This window comes from Aedes aegypti, chromosome 2 (genome assembly GCF_002204515.2).
Source record: "Aedes aegypti strain LVP_AGWG chromosome 2, AaegL5.0 Primary Assembly, whole genome shotgun sequence".
Taxonomy (NCBI): domain Eukaryota; kingdom Metazoa; phylum Arthropoda; class Insecta; order Diptera; family Culicidae; genus Aedes; species Aedes aegypti.
Genome location: NC_035108.1, coordinates 347,888,878 through 347,905,176, shown reverse-complemented (window position 1 = coordinate 347,905,176; position 16,299 = coordinate 347,888,878). Strand labels below are relative to the sequence as shown.

At 39.1% G+C, this 16,299-nt stretch overlaps 1 protein-coding gene across 3 annotated transcripts in view; it reads left to right on the top strand.

Annotated features, from left to right (window-relative positions):
• The window catches only part of LOC5575208, a 600,791-nt gene that overhangs the window by 364,225 nt on the left and 220,267 nt on the right, over positions 1-16,299 (top strand). For all 3 annotated transcript variants that reach the window (XM_021846215.1, XM_021846212.1, XM_021846213.1), the window contains one exon: positions 15,606-15,770. In XM_021846215.1, coding sequence (XP_021701907.1) covers positions 15,606-15,770 — 165 coding nt within the window. The remainder of the gene's footprint in view (positions 1-15,605; positions 15,771-16,299) is intronic.

The following is a 16,299-nucleotide window of genomic DNA, read 5'->3' as shown; positions in this document are numbered from 1 at the left end:
CTGGAGAAATAGTTACCTGATATAATTTATGAATGAATATCCATACTGGATCTTCATGAAATTCGAATTGCTGTCTTTCAAAGATTCCTCCATAAATTCCCTAGAAAAAAATGGATATTGTTTTTCTCAAAAAAGCGTTGAAAAAACTGGAAAACTCTTTGAATTTTTTTATAGAATCAATTGTTTTATTCTGTAAACTACAAAGGCTGACCAATCATTTCGGCACTTCTTACTCAGCCGAGAAATTCAACTTTGTCGCTTTTTTAAGACAAGGGAGGTTGTATGCCTTTCATAGTGTCACATTTCATACAGGAAAAAAATCATACAAAGATAGTGTGGAGTTGACTCAACACTATCATTGATCAACTTTTTGGATACTTACTTGATACTTGATGTGCTACAATCCGCAACGTTGAACCTACGTCGAATATGTAGAACAGAGTTCGAAAGCGTATCTCCTTGCTTCAATCCATCTAACGCTACGAAGGAAGTCGAAATCTCATCCGCAACGCGCACACTTGATTTCGATCCATCTAACTTGGCACGAATCAGTCTAATCAGTTTCGTCGGAAAACCATGTTCTATCATAACTCATTTCTCTTCGGTGGATCGTTCGCCGCACCTAAGGCCTCAAGCACAATGTGAACGGCAACGCGGTACAACGGCAAAACGGCATGCCCATCTTGATCGATACTTTACTTATCAATCCAGTGTTGACTAAATCCTTTTCAACATTGACTTGACAAGTAGAGTGTAGCTCAAGATGGGCTTGCCGTTTTGCCGCTGTACCGCGCTGCCGCTCACATTGTGCTTGGGGCTTAACTCAATAAACAGATGGTGAGTCTGCAAGTTGGTTTCCCGGAACTTGTCGCAAGGTAAACATTTTTGATCCGTTGTTGTTCGCGCTCACGATAACCAGCTTGGTATTCGCCGACGAAGGTCTCCTGCAGCGGCCTTAATCTGTTGAACAGAATACGTAGCGTTATTTTGTACGCCGAATTGAGAAGCTTCATTCCTCGGTAATTGACACACTCCAGTCTGTGTCCCTTCTAATACTGAGTCAGCTAGCAGGCAGTTCATCTTTCTCCCATTGCCCATGACGGGAGACGGCGCTGTTATTCTTCGCTCGCCATTGGCAGTTTCGTAAAATCTCTGCATATCATTTTGTTCCATGCTGTTCTGCGCCTCAGTAATTATAGGTATAAATTCATTATCGTGAGAGTGAGTGAGAATTCCTAACCTTGCTCATGACTGTTACTGTATTTTGTTTAATGAATGTTTTAAGAATGATTTAAAAATGTTATTGGCGATTTTTTATCTAGTTGATTTGGGATAACGTTGATCATTCAAGTAAATCTAAGTAATAGGGTTCATTCACAAATTTCATAACATCAAAAAAGGCCTTTTTTGACAGTCACCCACCCCCTCGTAACACTTTTTGTATAAATATTTTAGGAATTTTGTGTGAGCTGTAACATTTCGTGGACACCCACTCACCCCTTTCAGCGTTATGAAATTTGAAAACAAACCCACACGATTATTTTGAAAATACCGTTCCTTACCTAAACAATGGTCCCTGAAGCCGAATATGAAAGCCAAACTCGTACAAATCATATATCTCTGGAATACGCCTGAAAGTAGACAATTTCTTAAGGATATTGTTGATTTTGCTTAATTGAACATTAGCCTAGGACACGGTTATATGAAAAAATTAGATTCTCGCTCCAGTCCACTTTTTGAATTGCATCTAGAACCCATAACAACTGTGCAAAATTTCAGCTTGATCGATGAAACTATATTTGAGCGGCAGCCGTTCAAAGTTTGTATGGGATTTACTATGGGAAAACCTACTTTTACAAAGAAAAATCGGAAGAGATTGCCTATTGTCCTCTATAAAAATTATTAACCCCAGATCTAGATAGGTATTTCAACGATGAACAACATTGCCGAAGACCACAAAGCAATCCGATGCTTGTGAAAAAAGTTATTAAGCATAAACTATTCAGAAATTTTGACCGATTTTGTTATTATTGTTATTCATTTAAGTGTTAATCAACGTCGCCTTGCCAAAAGGTTTTCATTCAATAACTTTTTTCACAAGTGTCGGATTGTTTCGCGGTCTTCATCAATATTCTTCATCGGTCTGTGTTCATTTTGTGTGATTTTTTTAATTTTTCAATGGGCGGCCTCTGGCGATTTTTCTTTGTAAAAGTAAGTTTTCCCATAGTAAATCCCATACAAACTTTGAACGGCTGGCGCTAAAATAAAGTTTCTCCGATCGAGCTGAAATTTTGCACAGTTGTTATGGGACTTAAATACAATCCAAAAAGTGGACTGGAGTGGGAATCTAAATTTTGTCCCACACTATTGAACATACGTATGATAATCATGACAGCGTAATCGTATGCCCTTTTTGTAAAAACAGCATTTTACTTGCTAATATTATTAGTAGAGCTCATGTGAGACATAAATCTCTAGGATTGTTACGCAAAATCATGGAAATCTTTGTTTCAAAAATTTGACAAAGGACCTTACTGCCCATAACTGCAAAACAGTCACATTCGACATTTTTGACAAATTGGAGTTAATACCATGGAGAGTCATCAAATTATAAATACTTTCGATAAGCTTACTGAAATCTGTAAGATTCTGACTATTTTGCTTGTATGCGATATGAGTTGTACCAAATATCAGCCTCAAATAAGCACTTTTGAGTTCCGGGTAATTTTTAGAAATTTTAATTTCCTCCCATACTGCCATAAAATGCACAATTTACTCAATGCCTACTTTTGTCGAATGTTACAAATATGCAGTTATGGGCAGCTTACTCTTCGCATGAACCTCATTTTTTGACGTTGGATAACGTCCTTCGGCAACATATGGGGGTACAATTTCAAAAAACAAAAAATTGAGCATGTAACGAAAAATGGTCAGGTTTTGACCGCTAATTACTCAGCCATTTGTCGATAGATTTTCAATATTTATACATCAATCGATCGGAAATTTATCTACGCGTCGATTCAAATGGATGACACTATTTATTATTGGCAACAAACTATTGAAAAATCGTAAAATGTTGACCCCTTTCTTATCTAACCAATCACGTTCAAGCACATTTTTGGGTTCCGCTTCCCACTATAAAAGCGCACCGGTCCTGCTTCTTCCCTCAGTCTTCTTTTTGCGGTCGGACTATGAACACGGTCGGGCGAGTCATTTTCGCTTTGCGTTTGCTCCCGCCGTCACAGTTCAATTTGTGTCTTCGGAAGAAGAAGACGCAAGGTTGTTTTGCGGCGGAGATGACGATGGCTTGAGCGAATAACGTCCAAGCCGTCGTCATCGCCGCCGCAAATTTATCCGCGCTTGCAGATTTCGACTTTGAATTCAGCATCGGTGTTCAAGAAGCAAGCCCGCTAGGAACGAAATACCACAGGCCCTCTGAGTTGCTGATCAGAGGAGCTGCTTCTAATCGAGCGTCGGACTTGTGAAATCGCTCAAGATTTTAAGAGTGAGCATCGTTTGCAGATTTCGACTTATGCCCGGTAAACAACAACCCGTTGCTCTTGTGCGCCATCCACGTCACATCATTTAGATGGTTCGTCGTATAAGCAAATCGACGCTTTTTAGGGCCATCAAAGGTGTTGAAAAGAGATGAAAGAATAATATTTTCGACCTTATTACATCTTTCTTCATTTCTCAATCAATCTCACAGTTTCATACAAAATTTAATTTGTCATGAATAATTGATGGCACGACAATTTGATACTGTATTCGCGGACGCTGCTGCAGTGCCGTCATAACATTTCACAACGATTGTAAAATAGAGTGGCATTTTCAACAGCTTCTTAGACTTGTCATATTTTATGAGAACATATGTAACAAAATTGCGACATATTTAGAATGCTTCTGAAAAGAAATTTTTATTGAACAATTATCATCATTTTGGCACCCATGGATCAGAAATTTTCATTCATACAAAAGAAAACTATTCATTATCAATAGCTAACCATTGCATATTGGAAATCTTTCTACGAATCGACTCCAATAATTAAAACTATTGATTTTCATGAAAAAACTATTGAAAAATCGATAAATATCAAGGCATGTCTTATTTTCCATAGAAAAGCACATTTTTCTTGTGTATTCCTAGCACAGACATCATTGCTCGATTTCTTAGCCACTTTCGTCATGCAAAGGGAAACGCCCCTTTCGGTTTTCTTCTTACTCCTCTTTATTCTATCGTGTTCAGTTGAAGCCAACCAAAATTCAATGATCCCCGCACACATCAGTCAATCATTGACCAGCAATTGGAGAAGAACTCCTATCGGAATAAATTTTACACATTCGTCGCTGCCGCTGCTTCTGCTCTTTTTTATTCCCAACCCAAGCTAAATGCTGCAGGTTCCGTGAAATCGCTCATCATGGCCATGGGCATCCAGCTGCACCAACAAATTCGTGGAGAACTCGTCTAGAAACCTTGAAAATTGCCGTCGGAGGAGTGAGCAAACCAACGAAAACAACGAAGTACAAAATTACCGACTGCATTTCGATTTAATCGTCTTCGGTAATCTTTTGGTGTATTTCTGTCTAACAATGGATTGACAACCCAGTTTGATCGACGGTGACCAACCGTCCTTTTCAGGACGACCATTTCATTTTGAAAGAGTTGTGAGAATTTTCCACCGTGAAGAGCGACATTACTGGTGATTGGATGTGATTGATTCAGATTTTGGTCAGTAATTTGCATGCAATCATTTATCACGGCTAAATAATGCTTCTCGAGAATCACAGTGTCAAGAAATAAAATTCCCATTGTGCGCGCGCGGTCAGGTAAATCGCAAACGGCACTTGAATTAAGAATCCATCACGGTTTGCCTCGCAATTAGTGATGATTGAATGATGCCGTTGTCGTCGTCGCATGCTAGAGCGATCAGTATCAACTTGGCGAACAAAGAGCCAAAACTTATCAGCAACAGCTTTGTTGACGTTTTGATTTGGTAAGAAATTGTCGAATCGAAATACACACACAGAGAAGACTGCAAAAATGCTACCGCCGCCCGACCCTAGTGACGAGAACCTAGATACAACTTTGTTTGCCATTTATCTCCGTTGAAAGCTTATCATTCGAAATTACAATTGATAACTAAATATTATTTATTCAATTGTGGCCCTGTAAAGGGTTGTTGTTTGAAATTGTGCTTCAATGCAATTTAAGCGCCTTCGCCACGGATACGACGAGCCAGCTGGATGTACTTCGGCATGATGGTGACACGCTTGGCGTGGATCGCGTACAGGTTGGTATCCTCAAACAAACCGACCAGTTAGGCCACGCTCGCTTCCTACAGGGCCATGACGGTCGCGCTCTGGAATCGCAGATCGGTCTTAAGGTGACACGGGAGACCGTGTTATTTTCCCTATCTTTTGTCTCACTCTAACAATTATCATCATAACTTTGCAGAAGCAAATCTCTAGTTTAGGTGAACCGATTAAACTGAAAATTTAATGGGTTGTGCACTACATATATATAATGCTAGTGATACATTTTTCGCATCGATATATTGAGTGTCACTTGAGATAATTTTTTTCAAATGGAGAGGGTGATTAAAACACCGTCCCGTGACCTTAATCTAGAAGTCCTGATCGATTTCACCGCCAGCAACAACGATTGCTGTGGCGCACAAGATTCGAAAACTCTGCACCTGTTATGATGTGGAGCTTGGCTTGTCAGATGATTATGGTAATATTTGCGCTGCCGAGATCACTATAATGAATTGTCGGCCACTACTGGTTTGCCTCTACATTTCTCCGGATACCACAATGAAGCAGAAGAAGTTCTTTATGGCGCGGAACTTCTTCGAGTATCAAAAGGAGACCATGCCAATCATCGTGACAGGTAACTTCAACATCGATTTGAGCAAAGAGGAGTACACAGAGTTAGAGGACTTCATGGACAAGAGCCTCAACCTCAAACTGGCTTCGGAATCCACTAAAGCAACCAATCTTAGAGGATCATGAATGGACCTAACGTTCAACCGGTATATTTGTTAGGAGAGCAAAAGTTACCGCTCATGCTTCATCTTCCATCGACCGGTTCTATCGGTGTTGAAGTGTTAACCGAACCAACCAAACAATAACACTCAATGTCCTTAATAGATCAGAATTGACATGCAACAAATAGTTTGAAAATTGATTAGATTTTTTGTCAGTACCTAGAAATCTTTCATAAGTTCGTGACGGTCCTAAATCAGGAAATAGAAGAAGCTAACGTTATCCAACGTCAACTTGGCGGTCGTATCTCGGAAACAACCTCTTACTTTTTAGCTCATGAATATTTATGAGAAAGAATGAACCTTCCATGTAGGTACTTATTGGCAATGTTCAAACGAAAAATGTTGATTTAAACTTTTTACGTTGAAAATAACTTTAAAAGTCGTTCGCATATCCTCCTTCCCTGACGAAAATACTGGCTACGCCCATGACCACCCACTTAGATGCTAGACTAGAAGCTGTGGTGTGCTGTTTCTCCTCATACAGGAACAAGAAGTGCATCTTCAAGCTCGCCCGAAGGTAATCGAAAAGAGTCTTGCGAGGGTGGTTTGGGAGGCAACGACGCAAGCCGGGAAAGTCATCTTCCGTAACATAACCGGTTGCTGCGTTATCGTCGTCGTCGTTGTTGCTGAATTGTTGTAATGTCACTGCCATCTACTGTTCTGCTGCTGTGTATGCTTCTGGTCATACAAGAAATAAGCATACTTTAGTAGGGACCTATCCAATGGTGGTGGAGAAAGAGGTTCGCTTGCGTTTTGTTGTGAAAAGCTTTTTTGCTGCTTCTAGCGTTCATGGCAGAGTTGCTGTCCCTTGTTTCGAAGTTTCATTCATTAACCTCTGGCTCTGGGTTGCTGGCTGGTTGTGCACTGGGCGCGCTTTGGTCGCTTGGGGTCAGGGTCGACACGGGACAGGAAATCGTAAATCGTTGGGCGGTTGTTTCGGACTAGCTGAGGGGTGAACGGTGTCTTGGTTTAGTTTTGGTAATGAAGTTATGAAGACTAATAACGGCTTCCAAGCGTTGATTTGAAGATGAGTTTTGATTTGCCCTAAGTGACTCAATTTTTTTTTGTATTGGAGTGTAGAATCACATTCAGTGTATTGTATCATATGTTTTTTTGCAGAGCCTCATGTGTCAAAATAGAAACATAAAATGTGACGCTTTGTTATGAAACTTTTGTAGCTTTTTAAGAATTAAAACGTATCTATTCGCCTGAGTTATTTGTTTATTATTAATACGGCCTGGTATTTTTATTTAACATGTAATGACAGGGATTTATTCCCCATTTTTTGATAAATAAGTGCTTTTTTATTAAATATTAAACTTTTTAGAGGAGGTAAGTTTCGAGATACAATACTACAATAAAGAAAAGAGCTTCTGCTACCTGCCAGTGGTGATAGTTTTTATCTTGGTCAATTAATTTTCTCAAAAACAACCTGCTACACTAGACTGATGCAAATTTTGAAGTTTTTGCTCCCCTATGCTTAAACGATGTCAATTATGAAAAAATTGGGGTGGGTAATGTCTATTACATTACCGCGGGGTTGACGTAGAACTACGATGAATTATAATTTGATTTGTCATGTGTATGAATGTGTAAGTGTACTAGTTTTGTGTTGTTATTGATCGGATGAAGTTTTCAGAAGTTAACTCTTTTTGGACTCATTTTGGTAGTCCTGGAAAGAATCATTTGTCGTTCTTTGGTTCCGAGAACCAGTGTTTGGTGTTCCAGGAATAATGTCAGATGATTGAATTTGTTTGTTTGGTCGTTGCTTCCTTGGGTGATCGATTTCTGGCTCCAGCTGTAGTTCGCCAAACTCCTCCAGTAGATTAGATGTTTGATAGCTCGGGTGCTTCGATCGTTAGAATCGAAAAAATCGGTCCAGTGCTTTGGTCTGTAGCAATATCCATTGCATGAGAATCAATATGCAGGCTTGGCCGCTATGATCCAGTATTTCACGCAGTTCGTCTCAAAGCGTCACTAATCGATGATTGCCTATGCGCTGCAGCTCATTCCTTAAGTCAACCCTCTTGGGAGAATTGCTGCCTTTGGCGTGATGCAACTTGAAAAAAGTAGAGTTTGTCAAAAATAGTCCTTGCAATGAAGTAACCCGCGACAAACCAACATATATCAATTGCTGATCCTGGCTTTTGTCATAGTCGTACACGACCTCGGGGAAAGTTCCACCTTGCGACTTATGAACAGTAAAAGCACAGGCACTAACCATCGGGAACTGAATGCGTTTGCATTTGATTATACCGCACAGTTTGAAAGTAAAATAAAAATTCTCTATACAGGAGTGAAATTGGAATTTCAAAACCAAAAGCCATACGTTGACATGAAATATTTTGAACTTTTATAACTGTTTGCTGGTTTAACGAAATTCCTTGAATGGCACCTCAATTGAAAGACAAGACAAAAAAGGGTCATGTCGTTTACTTACTGAATCCCACATACCTGTCCAAATAGTTTAATTACTGTTTTAAGATAGAACGTTGATTTCAAGCAAATTTATAAATAGGGGTGCTAGAGAAAATTTGGTCATTTGCTTTCCATTCACCGCTTGGATCGCATCTCAGCAGGCAATAGATCGTCTGGCTCTGACCGGGCGTGCTTCTCAGGCACAGACATCGATAGCGAAGGACCTCCCCGTTTGTCTTGCTTCGCTCAAATCAAACTGTCGAGCGAGCGAGAGAAGATGCCGTCCGAAGCCTAAGTCACCACCGCTGCCGCCGCCAAGAAGAAAAAGAAGAGGAAGGGGAAGCAGTCCACAGGAAAATTTGCGGTCGAACTGTTGACACGGTCGGGCAAGTCATTCTCGCTTTGTGCTTCACCGCTTGTTTACGTTCACCCAGCCATCGTCATCGCCGCCATCATCAGATTTCGACCTAAACCCGGTGATCCACTACCTGTTACTGTTGTGCGCCATCCACGCCACGAAACTTTCGGTTCGTCGTATAAGCAAATAACTTGCTCAAATTTATACATTTGAGTTGAGGATTCCCCGTTTGACCATGGCAATCAACTGATAACATCCCGCAGTATTATTTATCTGTAAGAGCATCAAAGCTAACAAAGCCATCGGCCCTTTTCAGGGCCTTTAATTAGTGGAAAAGAGTTAAAAGAGAAATATTTCCGACTTTATATATGACTTCTAATATTCCTAAATCAATTTCCCAGCTTCATACAAAATTTCATTTGTCATGAATAATTTATGACTAAACATTTTGAGACTGTAATCGCGGACGCTGCTGCAGTGCCGTCGGGGTGAGTGCTCAACATTCCACAACAATTGTAAAATAGAGTGGCATTTCCAACAGCGTCTTTGATGTTCCATATTTTAAGGGAACACTTTGATTAGGAAAATTATCACATGTAACAAAATTGCGACATATTTAGAATGCTTTTGAAAAGACATTTTCATTGAACAATTGGAATAATTTTGGCACCCATGGATCAGAAATTTACCTTCATAATAAAGAAAACTATTGATTATCAATAGCTCGTATTGAATATTTAGTTAATGTCAACCCTTCCAGCAATTCATGTTCGACCAATTTCTCACGCATTAGCATTCTCCGCAATTTTCAAGTAATTCCAAGCCCAACACATTATTGGCACATATCCATTTCCCAGATTGGTCGATCAGAAAGCGAAGAGCACAAAAGGGAGGAGCATCATCTGCTATTCTGAGGTTATAAAACATGCTTCCTTCGTCGGATTCAGTTTCATTCCAATTCCGCTTTCGAGCTGGTAAGAGCTCCTCCGAATTTGCTTAGCGAGAAGAACCTCGCTGCTAGAAGCCTGCTGAGCTGTTAATCTTCAAGCTGCCAATCCAGCATCTGGTTTGTGAAACTGCTCAAGATTTGTAGGTTGACCGATCCGTGCTTCTAAATTTCAACTCGTGGTAAACTCGTGGTCACAGCATCCAAGCTCAATCGGCCCTCTTCAGGGCCAACATACGTTCATAAAAGGGTTTATTGGATGATATTTACTGATTTATCTATAATGATTTAAATATCGCGGTATACTATAATTTGGTTCACATAATTTACCCCACATAATTACATGAATTTGAGAATTTACCGCTGCAGCACCGTCGGACCGTAATAACATCATACTACTCAGCATTGTATGGTATTTCTAACAGCATCGTTGATTTATCATATAATGGGGGAACACTTCCTTAATTTTCGAGTATGGAAATTGGAAAATGTATTAAAATTGCGACAGATTTTAAATACTGTTCAATAAACTGTTTCCTGACCAATTGTAATGACCAATTGTAACTATTGATCTGAAATTTTTCTACAGGTTAGTCTATTGCAAATGTCATAGTATAAATCAGAACACATTGAACATTGATCAGAAATATTTAAAATTTGCCCGAAACCAAAACATGCGTGATATTAATTTATTGTAAGCTGTTAAAATAATGTTGATATTTTTACTGTCCATACGAACGCGCATGTGAATTTTCCAAGATATGTAAATCCCTAACCAAGACATCAATTTCATGTACCTTATACTAGATTGTTCAATCAGAAGAAGGCGAAGAATACGAAAGGGAGGAGCATCGTCTGCAATTCAAATGATGTAAAACATACTATCTTCGACAGATTCGGTTCATTTAAGGGACGAATGACTTTTGGATTAAAATCCCTCTGTAACAACAACAGGATTCGGTTCATTTCATTTAAACTTTTGAGCTAGTAAGAACTTCTCGTGATAAACACAGTAAAGCTAGTAATATTTCTTAATGTGCTTACCACATACTTGCTATAATCTCTTAATTCATCTCGTAGCATCATACAATATCTGAATATCTCGAATAATCGACAATACGACAATTTGAGGATGGTCCGAGAACGCTGCTGCAGTGCCGTCGGGATGCAATAACAGCATAATGCTCATCTTGTACATCCCTTGCCAAGACATCAATTTCATATAGCCTATTTCTCAGATTAACCACGGCATAAAAATTAACAAGGCAGTCTTTTTACAGATGTAAATATCAAGTTTCATTGTAAACATGTGACGTCACTCCTATCGTACCATACACCTTCCGGACCACTAGATCATTTTTTTTCGAAAATTTGTTCGAGGTGGATAGGAATGACGTCGCAAGTAGCTGTCAGTTTTCGGAATATATCACCTTCTTAATTTTAGTACACCGTGAGATTAACGCAATATACAACATGTAGAAAAATCAATACAGATCAATAGTTGCGCATTACAATTGGTCAAGAAACAGTTTATTGAACAGTATTTAAAATCTGTCGCAATTTTAATACATTTTCCAATTTCCGTACTCGAGAATTTTGGAAGCGGGGGCCATGACTGGTCCTGGCTGGAAATATTCGTGGGGAGAAACTCGACCCTTTGCTGCAGGAATTTCATTAACAACTCTTTGGTAAAGCAGAAATTTTCCGAGGAAAATTCTGCTAAAAGTGAACTTTTTCAAAACAACTCTTATTGATTAGAATATTTATCAACAACTCTTTGTCAAGTAAAATCATCCTAAATAACTCTTTGCTCCATCGCCAAACCAAACCATTTCATTGAATTCATCAAGTACAAGAATATGAATGGTAAAGAGAGGCAGATGGTGTATATTTTGCTGGCGATACTTTCCAACAGGTCGCCGGTTGGCGCTGACTACTAATCCGTCCACTGAATGATTTTCAGTTGTTGCTTTCGCTTCGTTGCTCTCTGGTTCCGTTCGCTACTCGCACACTGCTGTGGCTTTCACGCGCTCTTCTTTGCTGCTCCGCTGCTTGATCCGTTCGTTATGCCGTTCGATTTGTGAATGAGCTGGGAGCAGAACAACCAGTGGTTTTATTTGCTCGAGCTCCGTTCACCGATGGCGAGTGGTGGGGTTCTCGCTTGGTTGTTTCGTCACTCCGTTCGTTACTCGCACGCGATTGGTTATTGCTTTCGCGCTATTTTCGTTGATGGTGTGATTCTTCGCTGAGAAAAAAAAAACTGCAACTCTTTTGATTTTTCATGCAAAATGACCAACTTTGATAAACTATATCTCAGTTATTTATGGACCGATTTGAATGAAATTTTCACAAAATATCAGACATAACTTAAATTTTAACATATATTATTGAGTGATTTTTCCAATCACACGTTGAAAAGCAGTAACGGTTTGACTAAAGTGAATTTTTTGACGATTTTTTATAATTGACATAACTAAACATATTGAAGGAATAGCTTCATGGTATCTCCAGCAAAGTTGTAGATTTTGACGAGATGAATAAGTTTGCTGAAGACAGTTTTTGTGTAAGGCTATCAGATTTTAAGATAAAAAGTTTTGAATTTTTCGTCGAAAATTACAGTTTAGTGTGATTGGAAAAATTATTCAAAAATATATGTTAAAACTCAAGTTACATCTGATGTTCTGTGAAAGTTTCATTCGAATATATTTCCATAAATAACTGAGATCTAACTTACCAAAGTTGGTCATTTTGTATGGAAAATTGAAAAAGTTTCAAATCCTTAGAAGAGTGGTTAGAGTCCGCGGCTACAAAGCAAAGCCATGCTGAAGGTGTCTGGGTTCGATTCCCGGTCGGTTCAGGATCTTTTCGTTATGGAAATTTTCTTGACTTCCCTGGGCATAGAGTATAATCGTACCTGCCACACGATATACGAATGCAAAAATGGAAACTTTGGCAAAGAAAGCTCTCAGTTAATAACTGTGGAAGTGTCATAAGAACACTAAGCTGAGAAGCAGGCTCTGTCCCAGTGAGGACGTTAATGCCAAGAAGAAGAAGAAGATGTGAATAAGTTCTCAGTTTATTCGACAAACCAGCTAAATATTTCATGGGTGCACAACAGCAAAAGGGTAGCGGATCACAGGGATTTAGTTGAAATCTGGAAACGTAGCTCAATTTTGAAATCTTGAGCGATTTCACAAACCAGATTCTGGATTAACAGCTCAGCAGGCTTCTAGCAGCGAGGTACTTCTCGCTAAGCAAGAGCTCTTACCAGCTCGAAAGCGGAAATGGAATGAAACTGAATCCAACGAAGGCAGCATGTTTCATAACCTTGGAATAGCAGATGATGCTCCTCCCTTTTGTGCTCTTCGCTTTCTGATCGACCAATCTGGGAAATGGGTATATGCTAATAATGTGTTGGGCTTGGAATTACTTGAAAATTGTGGAGAATACTAATACGTGAGAAATTGGTCGAACATGATTTTTTGGAATGATTGGCATTCCCTAAATATTCAATACGAGCTATTGATAATCAAAAGTATTCTTTATTATGACGGTAAATTTCGGATCCATGGGTGCCAAAATTATTACAATTGTTCAATAAGAATGTCTTATCAAAAGCGTTCTAAATACGTCGCAATTTTGTTACACGGGATAATTTTCCTAATCAAAGTGTTCCCATAAAATATGGAACATAAAAGGCGTTGTTGGAAAAGCCACTCTTTTTTTCAATCGTTGTGAAATGTTGAGCACTCACCCCGACCCCCGCGAGTACAATCTAAAATGGTTGAGTCATAAATTATTCATGACAAATGAAATTTTGTATGAAGCCGTGAAATTGATTTAGGAATATTAGAAGTTATAAATAAAGTCGGAAATATTTCTCTTTTAACTCTTTTCCACAAATTTGATGGCTCTGAAAAGAACCGATGGCTTTGTTAGCTTCGATGTTGTTACGGATAAATAACACTGCTCGGACCAGCAAAACTCAGGGGGCTTCTGGTATTTGCTCCTAACGGGATTGCTTTTTGACCACCAATGATGATTTCATCACGAGTCGAAATTTTGAAGCGCGGGTCAACAACTCCTCGGCCGATGAAATTTGCGGCGGCGATGACGATGGCTGGGTGAACGCAAACAAGCGGTGAGCCACAAAGCGAGAATGACTCGCCCGACCATGTTCACAGTTCGACCGCAAGTTCACCTGTGGACTGCTTTCTCTTCTTCTTCTAGGCAGCGGCAGCGGTGATGGCTTTAGCTTCAGACGGCATCTTCTCTCGCTCGCTCGACAGTTTAATTTGAGCGAACCACGACAAACGGGAGGTCCATCGCTGTCGATGTCTGTGCCTGAGAAGCACGCCCGGTCAGAGCAAGCCGATCTGTCGCCTGCTGTGATGCGAGCCAATCGGAGAGTGAAAAGCAAATGACGTCAAATTTTCTCTAGCCACCCCTATTTATAGATTTGCTTGAAATCAACGTTCTATTTTAAAACAGTTATTAAACTATTTAGACAGGTATGTGGGATTCAGTAAGTAAACGACATGAAGCTTTGATGTCTTATCTTTCGATTGAGGTGCTAATCAAGAAATTTCGTTAAGCCAGCGAAAAGTTATGAACGTTTAAAATATTTCATGCCAGCGTAACGCTCTTGGTTTTGAAATTCCAATTTCACTCCTGTATAGAGAAGAAAGACGTACTTCTACGTCAAAAATCATTCTCCCAAAATTTGAAGTGATTTGGAAGAAATTTGGTTGTGCACACGCCATTTGAAGTTTATATGTAAATTACTATTGAAAAGGCAAACCTTTTGTGTTCAGTCCTCTAACTGCTCGTAATAATAATCTATGGAAAAGTGAATATACTCTTCTCATGTGAATTCTTCCCAGCTACAACTTTGCCGAAGACCACATTTTGATTGGACTAAGGATAATTTGTTATCATAAATAACAAAGTCTAAATCATGCTGAGATGATCATTCAATTTCTTTCAGAGCAACACTGCTTTTTTGGTGTAGAACATAGTAGCCTGGATTACTTTGATCTATTCTACCCGCCAGGAGCACCACTGTTGCCTGCCGAGCAGTTGGTTGAGCATGTAAAATGCAAGCCCACTTTATGATTATGGATAGCAATTTATCCTGAAGTGCAATCGAAATGTGGTTTTCGGCAAAGTTGTAGCTGTAGATTTCACATGAGTAGAGTTTATTCACTTTTCCATAAAATATTATGACGACGAGATAGAGGGCTGAACACAAAAAGTTGGCGTTTTCCAGAGTAATCTCTATATAAACTTCAAATGGCGTGTGCACAGTCAAATTTCTTCCCAATCACTTCAAACTTTGGGAAGATGCTATTTACCATAATACAAATCTTTTAAGCATAGGGGAGCCAAGTTTTCAAAATTTGCATCACTCTACTGCTACACACTAGGTTATCAATGGCTTTTAGGGTGAGATCATGAGTTATGCGATTATTGTATATTTTATAGATTTTACATTCAACCTATCATATAAAAAAAACTGATGATATTAGATTCACTCCAAAAAATGACTTTATTATGTCACCTTCAAAAACAGGTGCAGTTCTTCAAATGTCAGAAAATTTAAAAACTTTATTGAAAAAGATGGAATAAAAATAAATCAGTGTCCAAAACGTGTTCGATTGTATTTAGATAGCAAAAAAAAGGTATTTATTTGATCGAAAATTAATATTTGGATATTGGAGGATTACCAAAAGAAATATGTTTCCGCCTGAATGTATGCATTCAAATTACTTTTCAAATTCACCTTACCTCAACGAATCTCACTTCTTCACCATTGCATTTCTTTTTTTCCTTGCAGAGAAACGAATATCGACGCCCGGCAATGTGGCAAACGCCACCATACCGTCGATCGTTCCGGAGCAGCTGAAGGGATCGCCACCGCCACCGAAGCGCAACTTCATCGCAAAGCGAACGCTTTCCACGCCGGTCTCAGGCAACACCGTGGTGAAGACGCCACTGAAAGGTGAGTTTCGAAATACACCTCCAGTCATTTTTGTGTTCGATGTTTTTGTCTTTCCGTGAATTTTCACAAACGTAAGTGAATGGAAACGCTTAAAATTTAATAAATGAAGCGTCTGGGGTGAATTCATGGGTTAGCCTAAAGGTATACTTTAAAATTTGAGGTTTATGATCGTTTTTTGCACAATGATACAGTGATGAGCGAAGTTATTGTGAAAGTTATCGTTATTTTGAGTGAACTTGTAGAGAGGTTTTGTGTGCATTCATGGATGACTATCTACCTGGATTAAGAAGACAAGTTTTTTTTTGTTAAATAGGTACAGTTTGCTCTTGTTTTTTTTTTCTTATTTGTAATTCTACAAGCCGTTTCAACAGAGATTACTTAAACATTTGTTTGATGAATTCGCCGAAGGCAGTAGTTTATGAAATCCTTCAAAATTCGTCCTGATTCATTGCGAGGTATGTATAAAATGTAGTAAAGTTGAGTTTACTACATTCTCGGTAGGAAACGCTACATGAGGAACACGAGTGGA